This window comes from Lemur catta, chromosome 11 (assembly GCF_020740605.2).
Source record: "Lemur catta isolate mLemCat1 chromosome 11, mLemCat1.pri, whole genome shotgun sequence".
In the NCBI taxonomy this organism is placed as follows: domain Eukaryota; kingdom Metazoa; phylum Chordata; class Mammalia; order Primates; family Lemuridae; genus Lemur; species Lemur catta.
The window spans coordinates 24672695-24700210 of NC_059138.1; the positions used below are offsets into that span (position 1 = coordinate 24672695).

At 36.3% G+C, this 27516-nt stretch overlaps 1 protein-coding gene across 2 annotated transcripts in view; it reads left to right on the forward strand.

Moving 5' to 3' along the window:
- SLC13A1 (solute carrier family 13 member 1) overlaps positions 1-27516 on the forward strand; it is a 74975-nt gene that overhangs the window by 35569 nt on the left and 11890 nt on the right. The window contains exons 7-10 of one of the 2 annotated variants that reach the window (XM_045564922.1): positions 11787-11938; positions 20844-20963; positions 24523-24618; positions 25002-25103. In XM_045564922.1, coding sequence (XP_045420878.1) covers positions 11787-11938; positions 20844-20963; positions 24523-24618; positions 25002-25103 — 470 coding nt within the window. The remainder of the gene's footprint in view (positions 1-11786; positions 11939-20843; positions 20964-24522; positions 24619-25001; positions 25104-27516) is intronic. The other variant, XM_045564923.1, reaches the window with a different exon arrangement.

Sequence of the window (27516 nt, forward strand, 5' to 3'; positions counted from 1 at the left end):
TTTTTACCTCTTGAAAAGGCAGCTAGCTATCAGCCAAATTATGATTCCTTTGTAGGCAGTCTTTTCTCTTTGGTTGCTTAAAGATTCATGTGTGTGTATGTGTATGTTCTAGAGTTATACTGTAATATGCCTAAGTGTATATCCCTCCTGCACCTGTGTGTTTGTCTTTTCCAAAAATTCTTGGGAATTCTCAGGTGCTGTTTCTCAATATTCAATTGCCTCACTAGTTCTCTTTATTCTCTCCTTCTGAGTCTCCAGTTAAACACACGTTACGCTTTCTCACCATATTTTCTAGGCTTTTTAACATCTCTTTTTATTTTCTTTTTCTATGTTTTGCTGAACTGCATTATGAACAGTAACTTCAGATTTATCTTCCAGTTAATTCTCTCTTCAGCTATGTCTATTTTATTGTTGACCTATCTATTGAGTTTTAAAATGGTTATTTAAATTTTAATTTCTATAAATTATATTTGTCTCTTTTAAGATTTGCTTGGTAATTTTTATAGTATCTTTTCTGTACTTATATTTTCAATCCCTTCTTGAATTTTATTACATGTAAAAGAATTTACTTACATTCTGTGTCTATATCTAATAGCTACAGTATTTGAAGTCCTCTGGATCTCTTTCTTTGACTTATTATTTTTTCTGCTGGTTCTCATTTTGTTGCCTTATTTTCTTGCATGCTTTGTACTTTTAAAATAGAAAGGCTAATTTTCTTTGAAGTTTCTATGGGAATTCTTTAAGTCCTGGGTTGCAGCTGCTTGTAAGAATTTTCAATTATATTGCTATTTCTCTTTTAACACACAAGTAACACCAATTTATGCTTTAAAAAATGCTCATGGTTAGGAGTTTTCAGGGAACATTATGTTTTCCCTTAAGTCAGTGTGACATTTCCTTGATTGCTACTTCTGGAAAGGACACCAATTTTATGAGCATTTTCCTATATGATTCCCCACACACAGTTGGTTTTAGGCATTATCTTTCATTCCAAGCTGTCCTTGCAACAGGATAAACTGAAATCCTGCTTAAAATTCTGTTTTGAAATAGTGATACATTTTAAAAGATTATTTTTATATTTTTAAACAGCATTTTGTTTAACAGGGATTCTGATTTGTCATGCTACTAGATAGACAAATCTGCTGTATTAACTATATATTGTTGCAGGCATTTTTACCACCATAGAACAAAATTTGTCTCAATGGCACATATATTTTGAGTACTTTTGCTCTTTGCTAAGAAATTACAAAGGAAACTTCTAAATAGTTAACATTTAGGGTAACAAAATTGTGTAAGTAAATCCTCGATTTAATAGTGATTTTCAACACTGCTAAAAATTAGAGTTTTTATAAAGAGTCCTCATGTCCTGAATGCTAAATTTTAAATATCTTTCTATTTATCACACATAAAATAAATATGTTTATTACTGTATTAACTTATATCCTGATTCATAATATAGAACAGTTCTTTAATTAACTGCAGTGGATATAAATCCTATTTCAAAGAATCTTATTGATAACTTCAACTTTATTACCAACTCCTCTGGATTCTTCAGGTTATCAGTAATTAGAACTTTACTATATCTTCATGCAGAATTCATGCCAGGAGTAAGGGAAGGATCCCCTCTTATATTTTCTTGCTAGTCACTTATGTAATATTTTCATTCTGTGATTTCTTCACAGAAATCATTTTCTTATTGAAATCATTTAAAACCATTTGTACATTATGGGAAGGCTGGTTTAATTAAAGCTAAGTAACATAGTCTGTTTTGCATTTAACTGAACACATGTAACTCAATATGCAAACAAAGAAAACCATTGTTCTCAATACCTGTGCACACATGGAGCTCCACTCTCCCCTCCTCTTTTTACTGACATCATCCACCAACTTACGGACCATGAAAGCACCAGTGTCAATCTGTGCATTAATTATTAGGAAAGATTAATTTATTTCTTGCTTTTCTAAATGTAAAAAGAGTGCATCTTCCATTAAGATAACAGATTGAGTAGGTCCATTTGCCACTGCTCTGTAGTGAATCTCCATTAAAACATAAACAAATATACTTTAAGTCATAATGACACAGGAAAGTGACTCCCAATGCTGGGAGCCACTTGAAGTCCAAGTGAGTCCTTGGCTTCATGCAAGAAAGAATTCAGGAGCAAGCCAACAGTATAAAGTGAAAGTGAGATTTATTCAGAAACTATAGAAAGTCTACTCCACAGACAGAGCAGTGGCAAGTTTTCCCTGCAGAAGAGAACCTGCCCCCTGGTTCCTTTTGCCCTTCTATTTAGGCAACAGCTTAATTATAGGCTAAGCAAGGGGAGGAATATTCATGGAAGGGGTGATGTTTTCCTGGAATCAGCATGGCACCCTCTATTTTTCTGCCATCTTGGTTCTAACTGGTTGGAACTTGCCCTGGCTCTGTTCTGTTTTGATCAGGGTAATCTGAAACTTTTTTCAAGACTTCCTGGACTCAGGTAATGCTGCAGCAATGCCCAAGGCAATGCCCAAAGCAGTACCTAAAGCAGAACCTGTCAGTTCCCTGTCTCAATAAATACAATTATATAAACATCAACAGAAGAGATGACAGCAAAATCATTTTGGAAGCTGGAAAGTAAAAGATTGGTGGGAAATGACTGTTATCCCCAGTAATTCCTCAGAAGCTGAATCCTAAATCAGTAGTGAGGAAAGCCAATAAACAACCTAATCTGCAAGCAGCAGCCTTCAAAGTTTTTAAAATGTTGAAAAGTCGGGGTAAGAAAAAATTGCTTCTAAAGAGGTTAAATCCCCAAATTTCTTCCCCAACTCCACATAGATGCAACTGCTCCTGCTCCACCAAACAGAAGTATAATCTTAAATAGAGGGTAAGAGGAACCAGACATGGCTCTGGTTTGGGGGAGGATGTCACAGTGCAAATAGGGGCACTGAGTGAAAGTTTATACGCTGGACGTTGAGAACTCTGCCTTCTATTCCACCTGCCTGGCTGCCAGGTCTGTGCCTTCCAAGTGTCAGCAGGCAGGACGCCGGATGATTCTGCCCTGGGGAATATAATCAGCACAAGAGAAAAGATGAAAACATATTGGCAGTAGAGTTTTCTTAAAAAAAAAAAAAAAAGGCCCAGTCAAATGATACCACAGTGAAGCTCACAGGCAACACCAAGTCCCAAAACACACGTGCAGAGCTTCTAAACAGCTTTTCACTGCCTTCAATGTGAGCAGACAACTGAAAGTTCCTGGATAGCAGAAGAAAGCCTCAGGCATGAAAGAGAGAGTTCTAAACAAACAAAAAGAAAACAGCAGCTAGGAGGAAACAGAGGCTGTGCAAGAAGAAAAAAACATGAGAAAAGCAAATATCATTAATATATTGAGAGATAAAGAAATTGTTTTCATAGAAATACAAATAGCATTCTATAAAAGAGAAACAAGAATATTAAAATATATAAATATAAAATAAATACATAAAGGATAAATGTAACATAAAAAGATATAAAATATAAATGAAAAGTTCAGTATGAATAAATAAGAGGAAGGAAATAATTAAAAGTTCTTAAAAAGAAAAAAGAAAAAAAGAAAAGACTGTCAAAAATCCAAGAAAAGTGCTATACTGGAAGAATACAATTTTTATGATTAAAAGGCCCACTGGGAGCCAATAAAATGGATGAAATAAACCCAAACAGGGAGGGTATAATTTGATTTTTTTTCTGATTTCATAATACTATAAGAAGACCCAAAATTTTTCAAAAAAAGAAAAACTGATTCTTTAAAAGGGATCAAAAATTTGAATGCCTCGATACTTCTCCCAAGCAATATTGGAAACTCAGTGACGGTTGAAAAAAATGTCTTCAAAATTCTGAGTGACATTTATTTCCAACCTAGAATCAATATCCAGCCAAAGTATTGATGAAGTAAAAGAGTAGACTTTAGTGTAGATAGCTCTTTCCAGTTCCAGAGAAAAAGTAACTAGATTTAGGTCAGGCAGGAAAGCCCTGGAAGAGACGCCACCAAGACAATGAAATTGGTAGAATATTGATGTGGTTTATGTGTCCCATCAATTGATCATTTTGAGAGAAGATTTAAACAACCAGGGAATATTTGGGACTGATTCAGTGGTATGTGCTTAAAAAACTAAGCAAGGGAGGGATGTGTGGGGGGAGAGATTTTTCTAACTCGTGGCGGGAAAGAGACAGGAAAATTAATATATATCATATTACTCAGCTGTTAATAGAGGTTTAGACAACATGCTCAAACTTTGTACTCTGCCCTGGAAGCAAAGTTATGTTAAAGCCTTCAAGGGAGGATGATGGAGACGTCTAAAGTATGTATTCAGCGAAGGAAACTGTGAGAGAAATCTGCAATCACTGCCACTAGGTGGTAATAGTGAGTTATATCTGAGCCTGCAGGATTTCTGTCCTGACAGGTCATTTGTGATGATGTCATAGGATTCTGCATTTGGTCATTAGTAGAAAGAAAATTTTTTTCAGTTACCTGAAAGATGTGGAAGGCACACTCTCAAGGTCTTAAATGTCATATATTTGCAGGGAGAATGGGATTGAATAAAAGCAATGGGTTACAATTGTGGTAAAAGCAGTATGAAATGGAACTAAATGTAAAGTCTCAGATGTGGTTTTAAAAATTCACATAAGTAAAAAGAATATGATCAGGAGAAAATCACTAAGAGGGTACTCAGATACATGAGTTCTGTTTCCAATTCTGCATTGATCAACTGTGTCACGTTTGGGACTCATTTTGCTCTTCTGAAATAGTAGGTTTTTGTGCCAGACAATCTCTAAATACCTGTCTACTTTAATAGTCTATGCTTCTTTTATATGTTAAAAACTTCTTTATGATTGTAGAAGATATTAAAAGTATCAAGAAGGTAGCAGATCAAGAAATAGCCATTGTTAATATTTTGATGTATTCCATTTCAGCCTTATTTTTAGTCACATATATGTATGTGGATTTTTTATTTTAAAAATTACACCTTTTTGTATATTTAATTTCACATAAGTCTACTTATACATTGTAATATGAGCACTTTCCCATACCAGAAATACCCATGACAATGTCCTGTGGTCACCTCAGTACAACAGGTTCTCCCCGGCCACTTCATCCCGGGCAGTCTCCAGCCTCACCTCTCTAGATGCTTTGATTCTCATTCATCATTTGCTTGGAATTCCTTTTTCTCTCCCAAACTCTTAGGATAAAATACACACACACACACACACACACACACACACACACACACACACACATACTGGCACACAACAAATTCTTCCTCTAATTATGGAGAAATGTAGTGATTATTTTGTTGTTCTGCTATCTAAAAACACATGTGCCCTCAGGATGTCAAAGTCTTAATTTCTACCTCTAACAACTTGTTTCAACTCCCTCTTGGGCTAGAGTGAAACTCTTGGTCTCAGGTTGAAACTACAATCTGGGCAAAAGACTAAAGATTAATCTGCTGTGATACACCCCCCTTTTGATAATTTCTTTACTACTAGTTGTGTTAATTAGTGGCTCATTTCCGACTTTCCTAGGAACTCTATTTTTCTGCTCAGTCCCCTCTGCTACTGTCCCTCTGGTCCTCAAGCCTTACCCTTACTTCAGTAGTATTATCTTTTCCACTAGATCAGCCCAGTGAACACAGGCCCTCAGCAAACATAACAATAAATCCAAATGAATTACTCTGAATTTTTGATGCCTTTTATAAATAGACCATGATATTTGTATAAATATCGACTTATGTGCCATAGCACTAATGTATATTTTAAAAGTTTTTATATAAAAAATGCTGTACTACATTCATAAAGGATAAAGCATAGCAAACATATTAATTCTTTTCTGTTTTGATTTTTATTTTATGTGTGCCAATACATTTTAATCATTGTTTTAATATATATGCCATATATTTGCAGTTAAGCTTTTATATGAAATCCAATTTGTTCTTTATTTGTATTTTTGGAAGTTTTAAAGTGGTAATGAGAAATGAGAAATTATGTACATATTACATTTTTAAGTTTCCATTCTTATTATTAATTTAATAATATTCAAATTATGCACCACTTTCTGGTTTGTGTTTGCAGTCTTTCCTATAGTAAAATATTTAATACTTAAGCCCTAAAGTTGAGTTGTCACTTGGCATCACTCATAGGAAGTTTTGAACTCATTTTTCTATTTTATTTACATACCATTTATTTTTTTTCAAGTTTTCAATGGAAATTTTTATCATATGGAAAATAAAAATCATTTCCATGTATAAAAATATAAGGCAAAAGGAGACATTTACAAATCAATTTATTTTGTTTGAAGCATGAATTCCTTTGGGGGCTGACCTTTAAGTTAATTAGAGAGTAAAAGGTAAATTACAATCCAATGCACCTGACCCTGCCGTGCTAAATGCCATTTCCCCATCCATGACTTTTAGCGAGTGGTAATTTTTTCTTTATCATGACTTCTGAAAAGGATCTTTCAATGCTAATGTCTCAGACAGCATGCCTATCTGTATGGACGAGGACATTTCTTCTGTTCATCCTGGAGAAAATGAAATCCTTGTACACTGTTGGTGGGAATGTAAATCAGTGTAGCTACTGTGGGAAACACTATAGAGGTTCCTCACAAAATTAAAAAACAGAATTACATGTGAAAAAGCAACCCACATCTAGGTATACATACAAAAGAAATGAAATAAGAATGTCAGAAAGATATCTGCACCCACATATTCATTGCAGCATTAACAATAGCCAAGATATGGAAACAACATAAGTTTCCATTGATAGATGAATGGATAAAGAAAATGAGATATGAGTTACCATAAAAATGTCTTTATATGTCTTCTTGCATCTATTCTTGCCTATTTCAGACCTATCCTGCATACTGCAGTCTTAAGGAAAAGTCCAAATGTATTTTTGAAATATATGAACACAAAAAGACAAAAGATAACAAATGTTTGTATATTGTTTAAATTTTAATACATTTGGATTTTTTGTTTAAAGGCTGCTGTGTGAACAGTTCTGAAATAGGTAAGAATTGATACAGCAAGATCCATAAAGATGTTATTTCACTAACCTAGGCCAGAGGTAATGTTGACTTAGACCGAGGTGACAACAGTGGGGATAGAGAAAACGGAGTCCAGACATATTTAAGCAGATAAAATTGACAGAGTATGGTGGGATGAGGAAGAGAATATTTCCAAGGAGGACGAGCAATATAGCACAGTGGCTGAGAGTATGGGCTCCAAAGCAGGACTGCATGGTTTCAAAACCCAAGTCCGCCACTTGCAGACCTCTTGACCTGGGACACTTAACTTCTATCTCATGTCTTTCATCTGTAAAACATCATTAAAATGGTACCTACCTCATTATATGGTAAATTTAAATAAATTAAAACATACATCAGATTTTAACTTAGACCAGTACTTATTGCATACTAAGCACACTATAAGTGTTTGTTATTATGGTGATAGTGATGCCACTAACTTATATAGTTGTTCCTGAAGAACCAGGTTTGAGAAAGGAAGTAATGAGTTTGGTTTTGAACATTTTTAGATTTGAGTTTTATTTAAGACATTCAAATCAGCAGTTAGGTATAGAGGTCTAAAAGGAAGAGTCTGGGCTGAAGACAGAAGTCTGGTGATCTAATATATGAAAATATTTATTAAGTCAATGAAAATGTGAGATTTTCTAAGGAGAAACATCGGAGTGGGAAGAGACAAGAGCCTCTGGCAGAGTTTCCAAAAAATTCCAGTTTTAAGGAAGGATAAAGGCAAAAAGACTGGCAAGGGAAACAGAGGAGTACTCAGAGATATAGAAGAAAGTCCAGAAGAGTAAAATATCACAGAAGCTCAAGGCAGAGTTCAGTAGGAAAAAGTGATTAACTCTTTTAGGTGGTGCTGAGAGGTCTACAAAGTTGAGACTGCAAAGTAACTATTGGGTTTAGCTATGCAAAGGTTATTGATAAACATAGGAAGTGCATTTGGGGTGGAATGAGATGAGGAGACAGAAGCCAGTTGAAGTGGTTAAGGAAATGGAGTCAGTAAAGGTGGACAACTCTTCTGGGTGGTTTGGCTATGAAAATGGAGATGAAGTGGCTGGTAGTTCAACTGAGAGGAGGGTTAAGAAAGACTTCTTTTTTCCATCTGTAAAGATGACTTGAAAATGTTTAAAGGTTGATGATAATTCCAGTACTCTGTAAATGGAAGGTTTCTGAGAAGGCCTGAAAGATTGGGGTCCAGAAACAAGAAGTTGGAGAAGAGAGATTGGCGCCATTATGTATGTAGGGAAAGAGGAGAAGGTGGGGCAGATGCCAATAGGTTTCTGCATTTCAGTGTGATACCATTGTCTTCTGTCTCCTACTTTCTCTGTGAAGTAGGAGTCAAAGCTACCTACAAAGAGTGAGAAGGAGCACTAAGAGGGATGTATAAAGAGATTAAAAGAGGTTTTAAATTTCCTTGTGGAGACAGAGTAATTTGGTCAGAGAAACACCGTAGGGCAGAGGAGCAGCATGACATAGCAGTTGACATCTGTGATCATGCGTGTACAGAATTTGACGTGCTCTGCTGTGCGTGTGATTCTTACCAACAGTGCTGGCTGCTCAGGAGCAGACACGACATGGAGAGAGTGAATGGTTAGGTTTTTCAACAGTTAGAATTTTGATAAATAACTACCACTGAAAGAAAGACAAAGAGTTTAGAGTTTTGTTAAGAAAATTATTAAAATGGTTTACCGTGGAATCTAAACTGGGTCAGGAAGGAAGTGAAGAACAGAGACAACTGATTAATCCACTGGGAATAAGTGACCTAGACTTGCCAATGGACTTGGAGAACAATAGGGATAGAAATAACTCAACAGCAAGGTTGAAAGAAGAAACTGTGGCAAGGTGGGCAAATTTCTTGGTGTGTAGGATGGTAAAATGAACTCTTTCTATCCCTAATTAACTATAATATCAAGTATACATCACAAGTATTCCCACATTCCATTTACACAGGACTTGCAAGTAAGGTGACAAAAAAACAATTTTAGATGCTTAAACTTAGTGTTAAAAATGAAAAGGCTGATAGATAGTCTACTTATGGAGGAAGTTGGGGTATTTCCCCACCCCTCATCCCCCACACACATCTGTACCACCACAAATGAGTGTTTCATGAGAGGGCCATATATGCAAAGCAATCCCCCAAAGCAGAAGTCTAGCCAAGAAACCGAAGAATGAGGCAGACAAATTACTTTGTTGGTAAAAGGCAATTTATTGGCAAACTTACAAAGAGAAGCATGGTCTTGGGATGCAGCAAGACAGATAGATCTCTGCACTGTTACCTCCCAGACCCAGGGCTTGTGTACTGTAAGAAAAGGGTATAATGATTAAAGTCAGTCCTTCTAGGAAAAGGCAAGAATGCTATGTATCTGACAGACTATAATTTCTGTGATAACATCACGGTTGTTTTGACCTAAGGGCAGGATTTATTTTAAGTACCTGCTCTTACACAAGGAATAGTAGATAAAATAGAAATCTTAGAGGTATTCCCAGAACTGGGGTTAATCAGAAGTCAACATGGTAAATTAGCATCTAAGATGGAGTCACTTTAGGATCCACAAGGAGGGAAGGGAAGAGTCTCTGACTTACCATGGGAAGATAGATATTGAGAAACCACCACTTGAAGAACTTGATATCTGCTATCTAGGTATAGAAGAGGTCAATGGATTAGTGTTTGACACACTCTTGAAAAATTAGAAAGTGAAAAGTCATAGCTGAATCTCCTTATCCATGGAGTTTCAGCTTCACTTTCACTGACAACAGGGTAGAGGTACCTGTTTCCCTTGGACCAGAGGCAGAGAGCATGTGAGGAGAGTGGTATTCGGGGTAATTTGAAAGGCAACTTCCTCCAAGAGAGCTTTTATTCAGGGTAAGTTGACCTCAGCATATAGAGGCCAGGTGAGACTAACATATGTAGAAATCACAGTGTGCCATAAGCAGCCAGGTGGAAGAGATACATTACCCACACAGAAGGAGCAACACTCTGATGTTCTTATCTGAATGATAAAAGCCTCTTAAAATCCCATACAAGTGCTCACCACATGGAGTCATTTTGAATACCCACCAAGCCTGGAGAGTACTAATGTCATATCTTAATTCATATGCCACTCAAATAAGACCTCTTCTAATCCTTACCACTCCTCTCCTGATCCTGTCCTTCTCCTGACAACCCAAATATGGAGGATTTAGAAACTGAGTCTAGCAAATGGTGGGAGGAATTAGAATTGGGGGCGGGCAGTGCAGAGGAAGGGCCAAACTCACAAACCTCCTTCCACCTATAGACTTTCAGGCAGGCCTGATCTAGGCAGAAAAGAACATTTAACTTTAAATAAAATTGGGACTTTTTAAATTAAATGGAGCACTGTTTATTTAAGCTACTGAAATGAAGCTTCTCTTTTGACTAAACATGACCAAAAATCTATTTATTAAATGAAATGACCAGGAAACTTGTTGGTTCTGCCCTGGATTTCACTATAGGAACAGCAAGAATCAAACCAACAAAGTGTGCTTATATGGGCCATGAGTGAGAGAAATAATGAAGTTGCTTTTGGCTGTCACCCTACGAAGTCCTACTCTTAAAGAAAATACTTACATTTGGAATAGCGATTTCCCAGGTGGAACCATTTGAGGATGTGCCACTGTCCAAGGTGTAACTGTGGGAGGGGGTGACTGAGGTGGAGCAGAATTGAAGGTATTTGGAAATGAGGTCAAAAATCTGTGAGGCCAGGATATTTGAAAAGTTATTCATGAACATGGTATAGCCATCCAGATGCTCACGGGATTTGGAGTACAGAAGATGATTGTGTACCAAGTGCAAATGTTATCTTAAATGACAGTAGTGAGTGACTAGGAGATCAGAATGTCATAGTCAAAAGAATAGGGAAAGACATTTGCAAATTACATGATCCTTGGAGAAAAATTGATTTATTTTGAGCAAGTAGAGGATTAACGTTCTGGAAGAGATAGTGGGGAGCAGGGATGACACTAACTTCCCCTCTCAGTTCTGAGGTATATGGGGTTGAAAACATTCAATGTCGGGAGTGGTATCCTCTGGGGACCATCCATTAGGTACCAAGGTGGGAAAACTCTCCAAAAAGAGGTTAAGGAACTTACTGACCATGTACCACCAATATTAGCAGAAAAACAATGGAAAGCTTTGGGAGTAGTGGGAGGAAGGGAAGATATGAGGGAAGAGTTGGGTCAGACACAAAAAAGAAGGATGAGGGAATGAATGAAATTATATTTGTAAAATATCTCAGTGGTTTCAGTTTAAATGGTTCTTATTGTTAACATTTCTACTGATGGAAAGATAGGCACTGTACTAGTCAGCTCCGGTTGCCATAACAAAATGCCACAGGCTGGGTGACTTGAACAAACAAACTAAAAAATTTATTTCTCACAGTTCTGGAGACTGGATTAAAGTCTGGCAAGGTTGATGTCTGGTGAGGACTCTCTCCTGGGGTTGCAGATGGCCACCTTCTCACATGGCAGATAGAGAGACATTAAGCTTTCTGATGTCTCCTCTTATAAGGACATTAATCTCATCAGACCAAGAGCCTATCCTCATGACCTTGTCTAATCCCAATTACCTTCTGAATGCACCATCTCCAAATACTATTAAATCAGGAGTTAGGGATTCAACATATGAATTGGGGCAGGGGGAACAAACATTCAGTCCATAACAAATGTTGTTACTGCTTGTTATGACCACAAATAGGGCTGTTTTCATGGTATTTTGTTGTTGTTGTTGTTGTTGTTGTACAGAACTCAGGCACAGGAAACAAATATGGAACAAAGAAGAACCACATGATGTGTAAACTAATGTGTTTATGCATTGCTTACTCTTCTACGATTGGGGGACTGACAACCATCACTGGTACCTCCACCAACCTGATCTTCGCTGAGCATTTCAATACGTAAGTAACATTATTGAATTGGTCATTTAACAAATGAGCAGCACTATATTATAAAAATTATTCTCACCTAATTCAGAAAATCCAAGAACAGAGATGCTATGTTAACTCTCTTTTTTTCCCCCCATCAGGACATCTATAAGTCTACAGACCTTTCTTTGTACTGAAATTTAAATAGTCAGGATATAGTGAATTAGCCTATGCCTACAGATTACCCAGGTCAGCTCAGAGGAGATACTCTTAATCAAGAGTTTACGTGATTGTTAGCCTGATCAAACAGGGAGGACATTATTCATTGCAAATAATACTGCAAATGGTAGTTAGCTAAAGTAAGAATTATTCTCATGGGACAATCTATGTAGAGTTTGGGGACTGGCATTTGAACTTAAATATGAGTGGTGAATAGAGGTACCACTTGGTGTTTGAATTCAAAAAAGATTTGAAAGATTGCACAATGATAAGAAATGTCAGTAATAAGAAATGTTGGAAATGTCAGACTCCTTCTACTAAAAGGACATATAATAGTCGGAGTCCCAAGAAGGTGTGCAGCATTGAGGAAGCCCAGCAACAGGACTTCAGATCACAGAAAAATTAGGGCTCAGAGGCAGGAAAGCTACACCCTAAGAAATGGATTTACAGACTCCATGAGGTTTCTGAAATTATTTGCAAAATGTTCTTCATGCATATATTCTCCAAGAAATTCAAGACCCAAAAAATGTCCATCTTCATTTTAGAAAGAATGGGAGCTTGTGTATACAAAGAAGACTGGCATAAAAGTTTAGGATCAATATTCTACAAACCTCCATGTGTAGTTATTATTTCTATGAATACACATTCATCATGTACACTTCAACAAACTTAGAAAGAAACCTTTAAAAGACTTTTGGTTTCTAAAAAAGACTTCTGAAATTCACAGTGCCAGAGAGGATTTATACAATATATCCTCTAATTCAAGACAGGAAATACACCTGATCCCTTTCTGAAAGCTAGATTTATATCCTTTCTCATGAATTCCCCAAAGACAGAGATCCCACATCTTAGTCCGCTCTGTGAGTTTTTTCCCCGTAACATTTAGACCTAATTCTTATTGTTTTATCTTTGTTAATGTTAGAGAACTGATGGTTTCCGCCATTCCTGTGGAATTACTTGATACAGTTGAAATAATTCATATTGAGTTTGCCCTTGGTCTTTGTGTTTTGCATAGTGTATCAACCAAATTTCCTGTTTTATTTAACTTTTTCCTTTACTCTTTGGATGCATTTATCCGTTTGTAACAACATACTGAGAACATTGTAGCACTTTGAACAAAATGTTTCAGTAACTATTTTCCCTCCTTGTGTAATGTTCTAATTCTCCTAATCATTAAAAAGTACTTTAAATTTAGGGAACACTTAAAATGTGCTTTGAAACTGAGTGTTTTTTTCTTCACAAGGTTGCCTTTACATTAGGAATTATATGCAAAGTGGAAAAAACTCTAAGAATCTTTTTTTGATATAAAATACTGGAATATTAAAGAAAACATACCCTTATGTGAAAAAAGTATAATTGATAGTATTATGTAAACTAGATATGGAATGAACTTTGAAAAAAATGTTGGCCCTCCAAAATACAGTAGCATCCTAAAGCAACAAGGGAATGGAATGCATTCAGTTTCACTGGGAACTGTTATAAAAGCTTAAAATTCCTAAATATATATTCTTTGTTCAGATGTTTGGAGCTGGAGAGAAATAGCCCATTATCTACATATCTGCTACAATAATGCCACCTTGATACTACTTGCCATCTTTCTGAGCAATACCAATGATCATTTTGAACAATTTCATTCTGGGTCTCTCCCAACTCCAAAGGGTACATGAAACCTCAGAGTTAATGGAATCCTACTATTTACATTTAGATAAAGGTGACGTTTTACAAATAAACTGTTGGAGGAAGAGATTGTATAACATATTCTGAAGCTCTATCTATTCTTTTGAGATATTCATATATATATATATCTTTATATACAATGTCTTTGTATATGTCTATGTAATAATAATAATAATCATAATGCCCTTCTATCTTTTGTTCTTTTCTCTACACAAAGAAAATAATAATAAATTCTGAGAAAGCTGAAAGTTATTCAGTGGAAATAAAAGCAGACCTCTATTCATTCACTCAGTCAATCAACAAACATTTGTTGAGGACTGACAATGTGCAGTGCACTGTTTTAAATTATATTAAAAAATACAAAAAATAAAACATGCTAGGAAGAAGATTCCATCCGATTGTCTAAAGAAAACTTATGTATGTGAGAACCATTAAAACTTGTAAACATAATAACATTTGTTTTTTGATATATAGTTGGGAAGGTAGAGTGACAGGTATTGAGTCCTTGCCAGATAATTTACATACATTATAGTGTGCACATACCCTCTGTATTCTTGCTGTGGAGGTGGTATATAATGGTGATCACAAACATGGGCTCTGGAGTTAAAATGCTTGTGTTCAGATCCCAGCTCTTCCATTCACCAGCTAGATGACTTTGGACAATTACTTAAGTTCTCTAAGCCTGTTATCTTTCCAGAAAAATGAAGACAATAATATAATTCCTCTCTTAGAGGGCTGTTTCAAGTTTTACATAAAATAAGTAGTACTTGGTGCCTGGCAGAAAGCATGTGCTCAATAAATATTGAATATTATTATCATTAGAACAGAGAAATTGAGACTCCATTTAGCAGATTGAAGACAAAACCAAGGTCAGTCAGACCCCAAAGGTAAAAATTTACCTCCCTAGAAACTTAACTCAAGGTGTGCCCTAAAAGAGGGCTGTAGCTATGTGCTCACACAAATTGGAACAATTTTAAAAGAGGTAACACCATGTTTATGGAGAAAATGATTAAAAATAATTCATAAAATCAAAGTTCCAAAGTCTGTAACAGGTTTTCTTAGGGAGGAGTGGAATAATCTGTGCATGTTTTGCACAGTTTAGAATAACAATGTGCAGATTGATGCTATGAGTCTGGAGACAGGAAACCAATTAGGAATCCATGATCAAAGTGCTGACAGATGATGAAAGGCAGAACTGGGCTAGTTGTGAAGTGATAGGAGGATTTAGACTTGAGACACTGCCAAGTCAAGAGGTCATGAGTAATTAGGTGTGAGGATTCAAGGGTAAGGAGGGGTTAGGGCAACTCTGGGGACTTTTTTCCATAAGGCTGGATAGATGATGATGCCATGAACTCCTTGAGAAGACATGGGGAAGTGAAGATTCACTGAAGAAATTAATACATTTGAATTTGGATCCATTGAAGTGACCTGCAGAAAGTCTATCCATAGGAGATTTTCAGCAGGCATTTGCAAATGCATTATTTGAGTTAATATACATTTGGGGGTCTATATACATAAATCCAAAAATTAAATTCTTGAGCATGGAAATGGTCACATGGGAAAAAAATTAAAAGAATCAGACTGAAAACAGTTAAGGAGTGAGAGTGTAGTGGGGAGAGGAAGGAAGCAAGTTTAAATGGTTCTTTCAAGTTTGACAAAGAAAAGAAGAAAAGAACGAGCATGGTATGATCAGAGGCAGAGCCTTCTTTTAGAACAAGGGTGAGATGTCTGTTTGGTTTTGTATTCAGGGAAAGGGGACAGTAAAAACAGACACATGAGGTTTTGAAAAAAAATAAAAAGAACTTTGATCAGAATGAGTCTAGTGGCAATGGAATGAAATTAGAAGCAAGAATGGAAATGTTTGTCTTGATAAAGAAGGATGTATCCTGCTTGGTGGTAACAGGAGGGAAGAAGAGAACAAGTGAAGACAGAGGAATTTCAGATCATGTATACATCTCCCTCATTTCACAGATGAGGAAACTGAGGCTCAGAGAGTTTAAGTGATGATTACTAGTCAGCCAAGGAGCTGGGAAGTGGAGACAGGTGGCTTGAGTCCCAGGGCACCTTCCATTCTGTAGCTTCACTGCCTCACAGATCTGTGACCACCGATGACGGTGCCATGATGGCAAACTTCTAAAACAAAGCACATTTTCTTCCAGAGATAAGTAAGAATTATTTGAGTATTCATATTCTCTTGTTGCATCTTCTTTTTATAAAATATAAATAGCTACACATAATAACTATTATTTAAAATATCAGCAAAGCTGGAGATGTGGCCAGTTAGAATAAACTATTCCTTTGTTGCCAATCTCATGAGCTAATGTGTGGTTTGGAAAGTAGAATTTCAGAATAATACTAACAAGACTGAGTCAATTATCGAATTCAGTTATGAAGTATGAAATATTTCTTGCATTCTCAATCTTAGAAACTAGGAGCTGTGGCACCTTAATTCTGAAAACCCTATTCTCTCTCCCCTGTGATTAATTGACCATTAGCCTTGACAAATCCTTGGAGCAGGGGATTCTGGAAATATTCTTTGTTTCACCACCTCCTGTTATAATCTTGCAAATTCATTCAGTTTTTATTGGCTCTTCCATTAGGAAAATCCTGTTTGCTTAATGCTCTCTATCTGACCCTTATCCCCTTCTTCTTCTCTACTGATATACTCTTCCAGTCACCACCTAATCTTTTTTCCTAACACTATGGTTAATAAATACTATCCTGCATTTAACCCATTACTTCCTACTCTGGTTCTAGAAAGACCAGCTGTTTCATCCTATCAGACCAACCATTGGCTGGAGTCTGAGCTAAAAATAGAAATACCGTTTGATCCAGCAATCCCATCTACCCAAAGGAGAAAAAGACATTCTATAATAAAGACATGTGCACTCGAATGTTTATGGAAGCACAATTCACAATTGCAAAGATGTGGAAACAACCCAAGTGCCCATCAATACATGAGTAGATTAATAAAATGTGATATATGTATACCATGGAGTTCTACTCAACTACAAAAATCAATGATGAACTAGCACCTCTTGTATTATCCTGGATAGAGCTTGAGCCTATCCTTCAAAGTGAAGTATCACAAGAATGGAAAAACAAGCACCATATGTACTCACCATAAAATTGGTACTAACTGATCAACACTATGGTAGTCACATGGTAGTAATATTCATTGGGTCCTGGTCAGGTAGGAGGGGTCGAGGGGGCGGGCACACTCACAACTAATGGATGTGGAGAGCACTGTATGGGGGAAGGGCACACTTGTAGCCCTGGTGTGGGTGAGGCAAAGGCTTATATGCAACCAAATGTTTGTCTACCAGTAATATTCTGAAATTTAAAAAAATTTAAAAAAAAAGAAATTTAAACATCACAGAGTTTGGACTTAGACCTTAGTTCAAATTTTAAGCCTACCATATATTAGTTTAACTTCTCTGAACATCAGTTTCCTCATCTCTATAATGGGGACAATACTAAAACTTATTGTGAGGATTCAATGGCATAATGGGGACAATGTAGCTCTAGCAGAGGGCCTGACACATATCAACTTGTCAACAATGCTAGCTATTGTTATTGCCACTGCTTCTATTTTTGCTATTGCTGTTAGAAATCTAAGCCTGTACCTTTAATAACAAATAGTAAACATTTTGAAAAGCAACTTCTGGAAGTACACGCATACAAAACTGAAAAGTGGCTTTGTCTCAGAAATAATTAATTCCGTCACTACTCAAAAGGACTGTCATCAGTGTGGTGGATACTAGTTTATTGTGACTCTTAGTGGCCAAAATCTATTAAAAGGCTGTAAATTACCACGACTGCATCCACCCTTTTGAAGCCATTTCTGTGTATTTCATTGGTATTAAAGTTATTTGTCATTTTGTAGTTGGGCATAAGAGCTGCAGTGACAACGTGATCTTCCTAAGTGTCAACAGTGATGTGCACATGTGCTTTAGGTTAAAGCATGTCTCCGCATTATGATACAATCATTTCTATAGCTGTTCTGAAATGCCCTTAAAACATAAAGTCTGTATTCTAGCCTATGGATATTTTGCAATATATATGGCATTTTCTATTTTCACCCGGGAGCTGAAGTTGAGGGCCTGGGGGGTTAATGAAGAGAGGTTGTGTTTTAAACTTTTCCTGGGTTAAAAATCCAGCTTGACTGACTGCACAATCTGTAACCTTGAGCATTCCGCTTAATCTCCTTAACTGTTTCTTTCTTTTGTGCAATGGATATTAATGCTTTCCTCACAGGATTTCTGTTAGAATTAAAAGTGCTTAGCTCATCTGCTCCTTCCTACACCTCTGCCTGACCTCTAAAACTTAGAGTGCCCCAGGGTGTACTGCCAGTTCCTCTTAACTTCCATAACTCCACTTACTCCCTAAATTATCATACCCATTTTCATTGTTTATGTTGCTGCCTATCTGCTGATAACTACCAATTTTATATCTCTATCCCTGCCCTGTCCTCTGAATTCCAGACTCATTTATCTCACTGCCTATCCAACATGACCACTTGGAAAAGTAAGGGACATTTCAAATAAACACGCACAGGACAGCATCCTTGATCTGCACCTCCCCCCTGCCCTGTCTGGTCCATAAACATGCCAGACTCATCCCTAAATCAAGGCTTTTGTATCTGCTATTTCTTCTCTCTGGAATGCTGTTTCCCAATTAGTCACACGATTTCTAGCTATTTAGATCTCATCTCAAACATCACCTACCCTGACCACATTATGTAAAATTTCTTCCTTTCTCTAATATTACATTATTCTGTTTTCTTGTCTATTTTATTATATGCTAACCTGTTTATTACCTGTGTGCCTTGTTGTCATGTAAACTTCATGAGAGCCTGGACCACCACATCCATCCTATTCACCACTGTGTTGCCAATAGCTAGATGAGTACTTACATGGTGGACAACAAAACAGTGTTGAGTGAATGAAAAGGATTTTTTATCAGAATTAAATTTCTTAGCATACTTCATGATGGAAGAAATCTATATTTGCTTTAGGCACATGTTTGCAGTCACTTCCCTTGTAGGATATGAGGAAAAGTGGAAAAAGGAACATTGCAGCAAAATTAATCCCTTAGAGGATGCCATTTATTCCATTATTTATTCACAATATTCACTATATGTCTAAGGGTGAAGGTCATGATTATAGTGGCCACAGTACTATGTGGTTGTTTATATACTTCCTTACCTGGTGAAGAAAAAAAAGTAAAACAAAACAACAAAATTTAACTTTTTCAGGATTTCATTTTTTTAAACAAACTATCCCTCCAAGCAAAAATTCAGAAAAGCCCCTTTTTAGTCAAACATATTTTACAGGAGTCTCTCCAATGGGCAGGTAGAGCAATGCAGCCAGATTTCAAGGTGTGAGCCACAGATGGTGAAAAATTAAATTAGGACTGGGGACATTGTTCTAAACCTCATCCAAGTAGTATTTCTGGGTGTCATTATGCTTGCCGAACAGAATAACACAGGTCATCTTGTAATCCGAGTCTAATAAATTGGTGGGAAATCAGCTCAAGCCTTTTATTCCTTATTTTATTTTCCAACTGAAGACAACAAACATTTTTCAAAAATGAGCAGTTTTCAATAGAGCCTCATGGATGTGATAAAGCATTTTTCCACTCATCCAATTCTACATATTTGCCAACATTTCCCATGGTTATTTGCCACCTTCTTATTGCATTCATACGTAAGCTAATCCTTATATCTCTTCAAGGTAGATAAAAATTGTCCTCGAGTTGCTAAGGGTAACTCTGGGGCCAGGGAGATTTGTAACTTTTCATAAGCTCAAAGAAAATTATAGAACACATTAGAAATCTAGAGTTTTGAGAACCTATTATTATTGGTTTTAAGTATTTGCATCACTTAAGGACCATCTTAAAGTAGAAGAAGAAACACTCTGAACTACATAAATTTGCTTCATAGATGCAGCATAAAGCATTTTATTTATTTACATAATCGTTTTTAAATGACAAAATACAAGGTATGATTTAAATAGAATAAGCACTGAAAATCTCTTTCTATAAAGTTCTATTTTATGATTTCAAAATTATTTAAAATATGTTAGTGATGTTTTTATTACTTTTATACATTTTCTGTATTTTTTAGATTTCCAGCTCTGTCTTTGTGTTATTGCCTCAAGAAAAAAAAATAGTAAAGACAACCGTTTCTCAAATTTCCTACTGTTTCTTTCTATAGTTATAAAATGAATGACTCTATGAGGATTTATTTGGTATTTAGACTGCATTTTAGAACAATGAATATGAGGTTACCAAAGACACTGTGCTCATATCTGACCTTCATTTTCTGTTGCTGTTGTTCTGTTATTATGTGAATTTAAAAGTTGAAAATAACTAGAAAAGTTAAAGGAAAAAGTTGATGTTTTCCATAGAACCTTTTTATTATTTTTACCTGGCTCAGTGTTATTCCATTTGACCGAGCCCCTAGGCATGATCTAGTTCTAGGAAGAAGGGGCTGTCCTATGCCTGGTGAGACGGTCGCAGTGCTTTGGGGCTGAAGAATCAGGGGGGAAAATGGCCAGGAGACATGAGATGGGCTGGATCACAGTCCCTTCGTAGGTGCCAGGGGTTCCTGCTACCAGGGTAAAATGGGAACACTCAGTCCTGTTAATTTTTGCCTGTTCCCAAGCCTGCTTGTTAGTCTTTCCTCACTCACTGATGATGTGAGTAGTAACAACAAAACACACTCCCCCTCATACACATTTAATGAGTATCAAGTACTGTGCTGCGTTTTCTCACAAGAACTTCCTTAGAGATAGAATGTAGAGAACACAAATCAAAACATGCCCCTTCTTGCTTTTGTGGGATGTAGCAATAATTACACAGTTACAGAATCAAGTCAGGGGACGAGGAGTAAACCTACTCTACTTAACGGTGAGTACATCCCTGGACTTCCTTCTTGGCCAGCAGCCAGGAAAGATGTGGGCTTCTGCGTCCCAATGACCATCATAAAGGGTTCCACTTGTCCCTCCTTCCCTGAACACTTCTCTGTACTTTCACACAGACGCTATCCTGACTGCCAGTGCCTCAACTTTGGATCATGGTTTATATTTTCCTTCCCGGCTGCTATTATGATTCTCTTCTTGTCCTGGATCTGGCTTCAGTGGCTTTTCCTAGGATTCAAGTAAGTAAATATTTCATGTTAGTACGATAAATAAAAGTGTCTAAGTTTCAAGTTCCTAGCTCCTTATCCAGTGCTTTTTCACAGATGCCAAGCACACTGTATTTCTGCCTTTTTCTTACCCACAAAATTGACAAACAATAACACGTATCTTATGAATAAGTTTGGATCTCGTTTAAACAACATTGTCTGTGGCAGAAAGTCTGTAGAAAGCAAATCCATTCTGGTGAACTTTGAATCCTAAGCCAATAAGATGCTACTAGGCCAGAAGGGCATAGGAAACTCATTGTCATGTCCAACTGGCTGAAGTAGAATTTTAAGGTTTGCCCCTCAAACTTGATTTAATGTGGGGATTTCCTTGGATTATCAAGTTACTTTAATCTGTAGCATGCAGGGGTTCCTGCTTCATGTTGGCACCAAAATTGATGTCACCTTCAAAATATCAAGTGAAATAAAGATCTGAGAATGTTCTCTGTGGGAAGAGTATTGAATTAGGAGTCACAAGACCAGGGATAAAACTGTGGCTTTTCAAAGGCCAAATGAGTGATTCTTGCAAGTCTAGACCCATTGTTAGTCTCAGCATCTTCAGCTGCCAAATGATGTAATTTACCCACAAGATCAGTGAGATCACTTCCAAAGCTGCAATTCTAACACATACAGATCCACGATGAACGCATACAAGTTAAAGTAAGAATTATCAATCAATAAAGACCTAGTGATGCCGCTAAAATGTTAAATATATGTATCAAAGAGAATTTCAGTATATTGTATTGGCTGGCATCAAAGCTGGTAGTTCATAAATACCAATGAGTTAATGACTTAGATGACAGGAAGCATTTACAAATGTGAAGGGCTCCTAAGCAAAATCTGAAATGCAGCAGTGTGTTTTCAAATCATTTAGCAATGCTCCAAAGAGAAGGGTAAAATAGCTGTTTATCAAACCTTGAGAATTTTTTCTTCCTGAAAACTAAAACAATTCAAATTCATTTGTGTAGGGTTTTACTTAAATAATTTCAGTGACCTATGAATAAAGCAGCACATTATTCACCAAGCCAGTGAGGCTGAAGTCGGCTATTTGTTCCTCCTTTGCCAAACAACTCACTGCGATCAGGTGCAGCTCCATGCCTGGGCCCGTGTTTTCCAAGCCCGGTAATATGAGGGCTGACATTCTCCCCTCTGTGCTCCTATTTCTGGTTTTTCTCCAGAACTGACACAGTTTTGTTAGTAGCGAGAAGATGGTACTGATGATTTTTTTAAAAAAACTCTATCCAGATTGTGGGAGCAGCGTGTGGCAGTCCTCCTGTTGAGGCAAATGTGTAGAATGTCACTGACTTCAGCAGGTGGGCATCAATGGGTAGAGGCCAGATGCATACTAAGTGCCTCTTCCAGGAAAGCCTTTGAGGGCCTATTCAGTTGTACAGGTGGCAATGCAGGAGACAGAGGACAGGAATCTCAAGTCAGTGGAGTCACAGGCCCACCGTTGTGTCATTCTTTGTTGCTACATATAATGACATTATACAATATATATGAAACCATTTTCATTATTTTAAAATGGCCTGCCACTTCAAAAGGAGAAATTAAGAAGATAAGGCACAAATAAATATATTGAGATGTGCTTTCCGTGAGGAAAAACATCCTGTGAAGTGCATACATTAGGCAAAGTCCATAAATCACGATCAGTGGCATGTTTAAACAATCCCCTTGGTATCCACTGTTGGTTAGACGCTGCATGGCTTCGTGCTCCAGCAAATTTTTCAGCGTCCTTTTCAGTCTACCAGGATGTTCACCTCTAGAGGTTTTAGATGGACAAACAGAAATCATCAGCGCCCCCCCTGGCGGACTCACATGCATTCTGATTAGTGTGTCGCATATTAACACAGTTAACTCACCCGTTATAAATGACTCCAGCGTAGTCGGGAAGAGAAGCTCATATGTCAGTGCCACGGAACCTATTTAAATGGAGAGGCTGGTGCACTGGAAAACATCGGTTCCTTTGTGAAGGCGTTACCGTAGCAAAACCAATTTGGCTTCTGACTTAACTATTTATTGTCTGCAACCAAAATGGCAAAGTATATGTGTGGTATCCTGGGCACAAAATAGTTTCTAAAGAGACTTTTACCTCTTTCTTTAACTATACTTCTCTTCCACAGATGTTTCTCTAGGTGGCCTGTGGATTAGTTATATTTCTTATAATTCACAGTATTTGTATTGTGACAAGGGACACAATTTCAAGACTGGTACCAGTCAGTAATATAATTGTGATTGTAAAAAGAAATTTCTCATTGATCCCTCATTGATTATAAATTCAACAATGTCCATCTTCTTATGTTCAGTGTTGGGGTGTATGCATGAGGGTGATTATGAATGTACAGGGTGAATGGCTTAAGAATTGTGGAAATTCTGCTCCTTCAAACGGAATCACAGTCCAAATAAGGGCAAATAGCAGAGTTACAGGAACAACTGTAACTAAGTGATAGCTACTCTCCCAACACCCCAGTCTTCCTAAGTACTCCCTCATAAATATCCATGTTTACCCCAGCAATTTTACAGAAGAAAATGTTCCTGCTTTCTATACCTACATATAATGTAAACTAACTGAGCTACTCATCAAAGTTCCAGGACATAATCCTTAAGAATCTGGCCATTTTCCTATTTGTTTCTTCCTCTGGAGGAATTTTTATAAATTTACATCTAGAGAAGTATTTTACAAAAACTGTCCAAAGTTTTGAAGACCCTGGACTTCAGGACAGAAAAATTAGTCACAGGGGAAAGAGGTCCCTAAACAAGCAGTAAAAAATAATGAAGAGTGGCAATTACTACTGGAAATAAACTAAAAGATTATATTGTGAGTACTATTAGGGGTGGAGAAACTTAAAGAAAAAAAATTAATAGAGTTGGTTTTACTTTTGAGAATAGACCTAGTTTGGACTCTATGATCAATATGTATGATTTCCCTACCCTAGTGTATAACTCAAGTTTAGCATACTTTGTGAAAATTGATGGATCTGACATCAACTGTCTTATAAATTTGCCAAAGGTATTATTGAGATGACGAGTTAAGCATTTACTGGGCATGCCAGTGCTTAGAGATACACAGCCAAAGAAAACATCTACGACATTGTCACTATCCTTTCCTCAGGATAATTTATCTAATTAGTGGAATAAAACTTGTCTAGGTGCAACAATTAACAGTGAAGATATATCATAAACATATTTTAAAAATATAATATAATGGTCAAGTATATAATAAAGAGTTAGCTAGTGATAAGCAGCATGTGGCAAAATTCCAGTGGTGCAAATGGACTTGGAAAAAGAAGAGATTGGTGGAAGATATGGAAAATATGCAACAAAAATTAAGCATTGAAAAGTGAGAAAACCAGGCAAAAACAGAAAAGAGGGGATAGGATATTCAAAGGAGGAGCTAGAAATATAGGCAAAAAGCACAGATTGCTGTTATTAGCAGGGAGATTCATATTTTATGAAGATTTCACAAAAACTATCTTCCATAAAGGACGTGATAGGGAAAGAATTCTTTAAATAACAGGCTTAATTATTTTTTCAGTTTCAAGATGTTCAAATGTGACAAAACCAAAACATACCAACAAAAAGCTTGTGCTGAGGTGATTAAGAATGAATACCAAAAACTCGGGCCAATGAGGTAAGCTACACACACACACACACACACACACACACAGATATGTGCTGCTTATATTGCAAGTAGCTGTTTAAAAACCAATCAGCACTTAAGTTCCTGAAAGGTATTTATTACACTTGATTAGGGCCCCAGAATTGCTAAGCATTGTGAATATAACTCAACATGACAAAATGCATCCTGTTGTCTAACTAAAATTTGCCAGATAGAATGAAAACCTGAGAGACCCCACAGGGGAGTAAGGTTTTTTCTACCTGCGCCGATGCTCTCAAATTATTGACACATCCAACTTTTACAGTGTTTAGTGTTCTGCTAAAATCACTCCCGGCAATAGCTCAGGGAATTTCTATAAGAAAATAAGAAATGATGGTACTGGAATTTTTCCACAGGTATCAAGAAATTGTGACCTTGCTCCTCTTCATTGTAATGGCCCTGCTGTGGTTTGCCCGAGATCCTGGATTTGTTTCTGGCTGGTCTGCACTTGCTTCAGGGTGAGCATTCCATGTTACGTTTGCCAGCCTTTCCCATTTCATACTCTGCCTCCCTCCTATGTGGTTCCTGTGTCTGGGAATATCGTATGAGATTTGTTTTTCTTCCTTTCCCTTGAAAAGATATTTTTACTTGTAATCTTTTCAGAAAAAAACAAAGTATGAGGAATGAAATCTAGGAGAATACCATGTAAAGGATAGCCATACTGCCCTGTAACTAAAACCCAAGGTCCATTAGACAAGGCTATTCCCATCCTTACAAAATTAGAAATATAAGCTGCAGGAAGGCTATGGTCTCTGGCGGTTAGGAGTGTAGATTTTGGAGCCACACTTCACTCCTGGATCCTCCATTTACTTTGGGCAAGTCCCTTAATTTTCAGTTTCTTCATATGGAAAATAAAGATGATAATAGCACTTAGAATAATGTGGCCTGTCTCCCTATAAAAGTGCTATATAAATGTTTGTTATGTGAAATAAATGTCACTCAATGCCTCTTAATAATCTGATATAAATTCATGGTCTGTATATTTTATCAACTTAATTTTTTTGCTTCTGTAAAGGACTATTTATTTGGTTCAATATCTTGTCTTTTTCTCTATTTGTGTACATTTTTGCACCAGATCACTACGCATTCAGCCCAGCCTTTCTTTCACAGATAAGGAATTCCTGAATAAGTGATAAGACCGATTTCAAAAGCTGATCCTAGGAGCTAGGTCAGAGTTAATTTTATCTCTCAGTGTCTTATATACAAGCAGTCATTGCTGAGTCATGTGAAGTGAGGAGGAAGAGAATAGCATAATTTTCTAAATTTAGGGCCATCCTACATGTAATATAAATAACTTGGTTGTGAGATTTTTGTTCCCAATCTATCTTTCACTAAAGTACTCTAATTTCTAAATTCAGCAGATTTCTTACTTGGACTTCCTGTCTCACATCCCTCACAAAAATCCATGTATTATGGGGCAGAAACCAAAATTGTTTGTGTCAAATGTATTCTGCCCACATGTAATAAAGAAATTCCTCCCTCCCTGAATTAGAACTTCTGGTTTTACAGGCATTGCCAACATTCTTTTAAAGGGTGCAACGTCTGAATTCAAATTCCTAATGACTACACAAGTCAAGTAATGCAATGTGGTAGCATTTTTTAAAGGGTCAACTTCACCTTTATAAACATTTTATTTCCTTTTGGAGTAAAATTTTTTATTTTGAGAGGTATAAACAAAAAGTATTATCCAAGTATTTAAAGCAAGTTATTGTTTAGTAATTGATTAGTACTTTGTGGTTTTGTGGTAGGATCTAGAACAACATAAAAAATAATTATTTCCCTTTTTAAAATCCAGCTCTACCATCCTAGATAGGGAGATTCTTTCTCTAAACACCAGTATGTAAGAACTAAATGAAATAAGACAATAGCTAATAAAAACCTGGCAGAAATCCCAATAGGAACTTCAATATAATCAACTTCTATTTGCTATTCTTTATTGAAGGCAACTGTAATATAGGACATGCTTTGTTTGTAGCAGGAAAACAGTATATTGTCTATGGGCAGGTTCTCGTGTCACCTAGAATTCTGAGAAAAAACAATAGGAAAGAATCAAATGTTTGAGAGATGATGAGATTTGAAAATATAAATCTAATTGGCAAATCCAAAGCAAATAAAATTTGTATAAGCTTATTATTTTGTAATACTGAGACAACCTAACTTAATCCATAATAAACTAAAAATAAAAGGTATGATAAAATAATAATCATTTTAAAAGTCTTTTGAAAATAAATTATTTCATATTTATGCCTTGATGTTACTTAAGAGATATATTCTATAAAATATATTAATATTTGTTATTTAGAGGTTCTAGGTATTTAGAATTTCTAAAGCTAGAATGATATATCAAGATTTATAGCTACTACCTAACGTTTTCATTCCATCTGTTTGAACTTGGACTGATTTCAATGTGTCTTTTCATATAAAACAAAATCTGGTTACATGATGCCTGGCCCAATTTGCCAAAAAATCAACCAAAAATTATAACTGAAATAAAATAAATAAGGAACAATAAAATTATAAATATTGGTAAGTTTGTATAATAAATTATACCACGGTAGACAGTTAATAATGAAACGACATAAGTGTATATTTAAGGAAAGCAGACTGCTTTACAAATTGTTAGGTCGAGAAAGATAACACATTTCCTTGATTATATATTTAATAGGTTTTTCAAGTAAATCACAGAAGTAGAAACACTTCTTTAGTATCTACACATTACTGAGTTACAAGGTAGCAAAATAATCGTTAAGGTGTGCATATTCTTCTCAGGTTACAAAAATGCACCAATTAATGTTGCTGACTTTTAAAACTGAATTCTAATTATTTATGCCGATTTCATTTATATCTGGTCTCCAGGTGTTTCTTAACTAT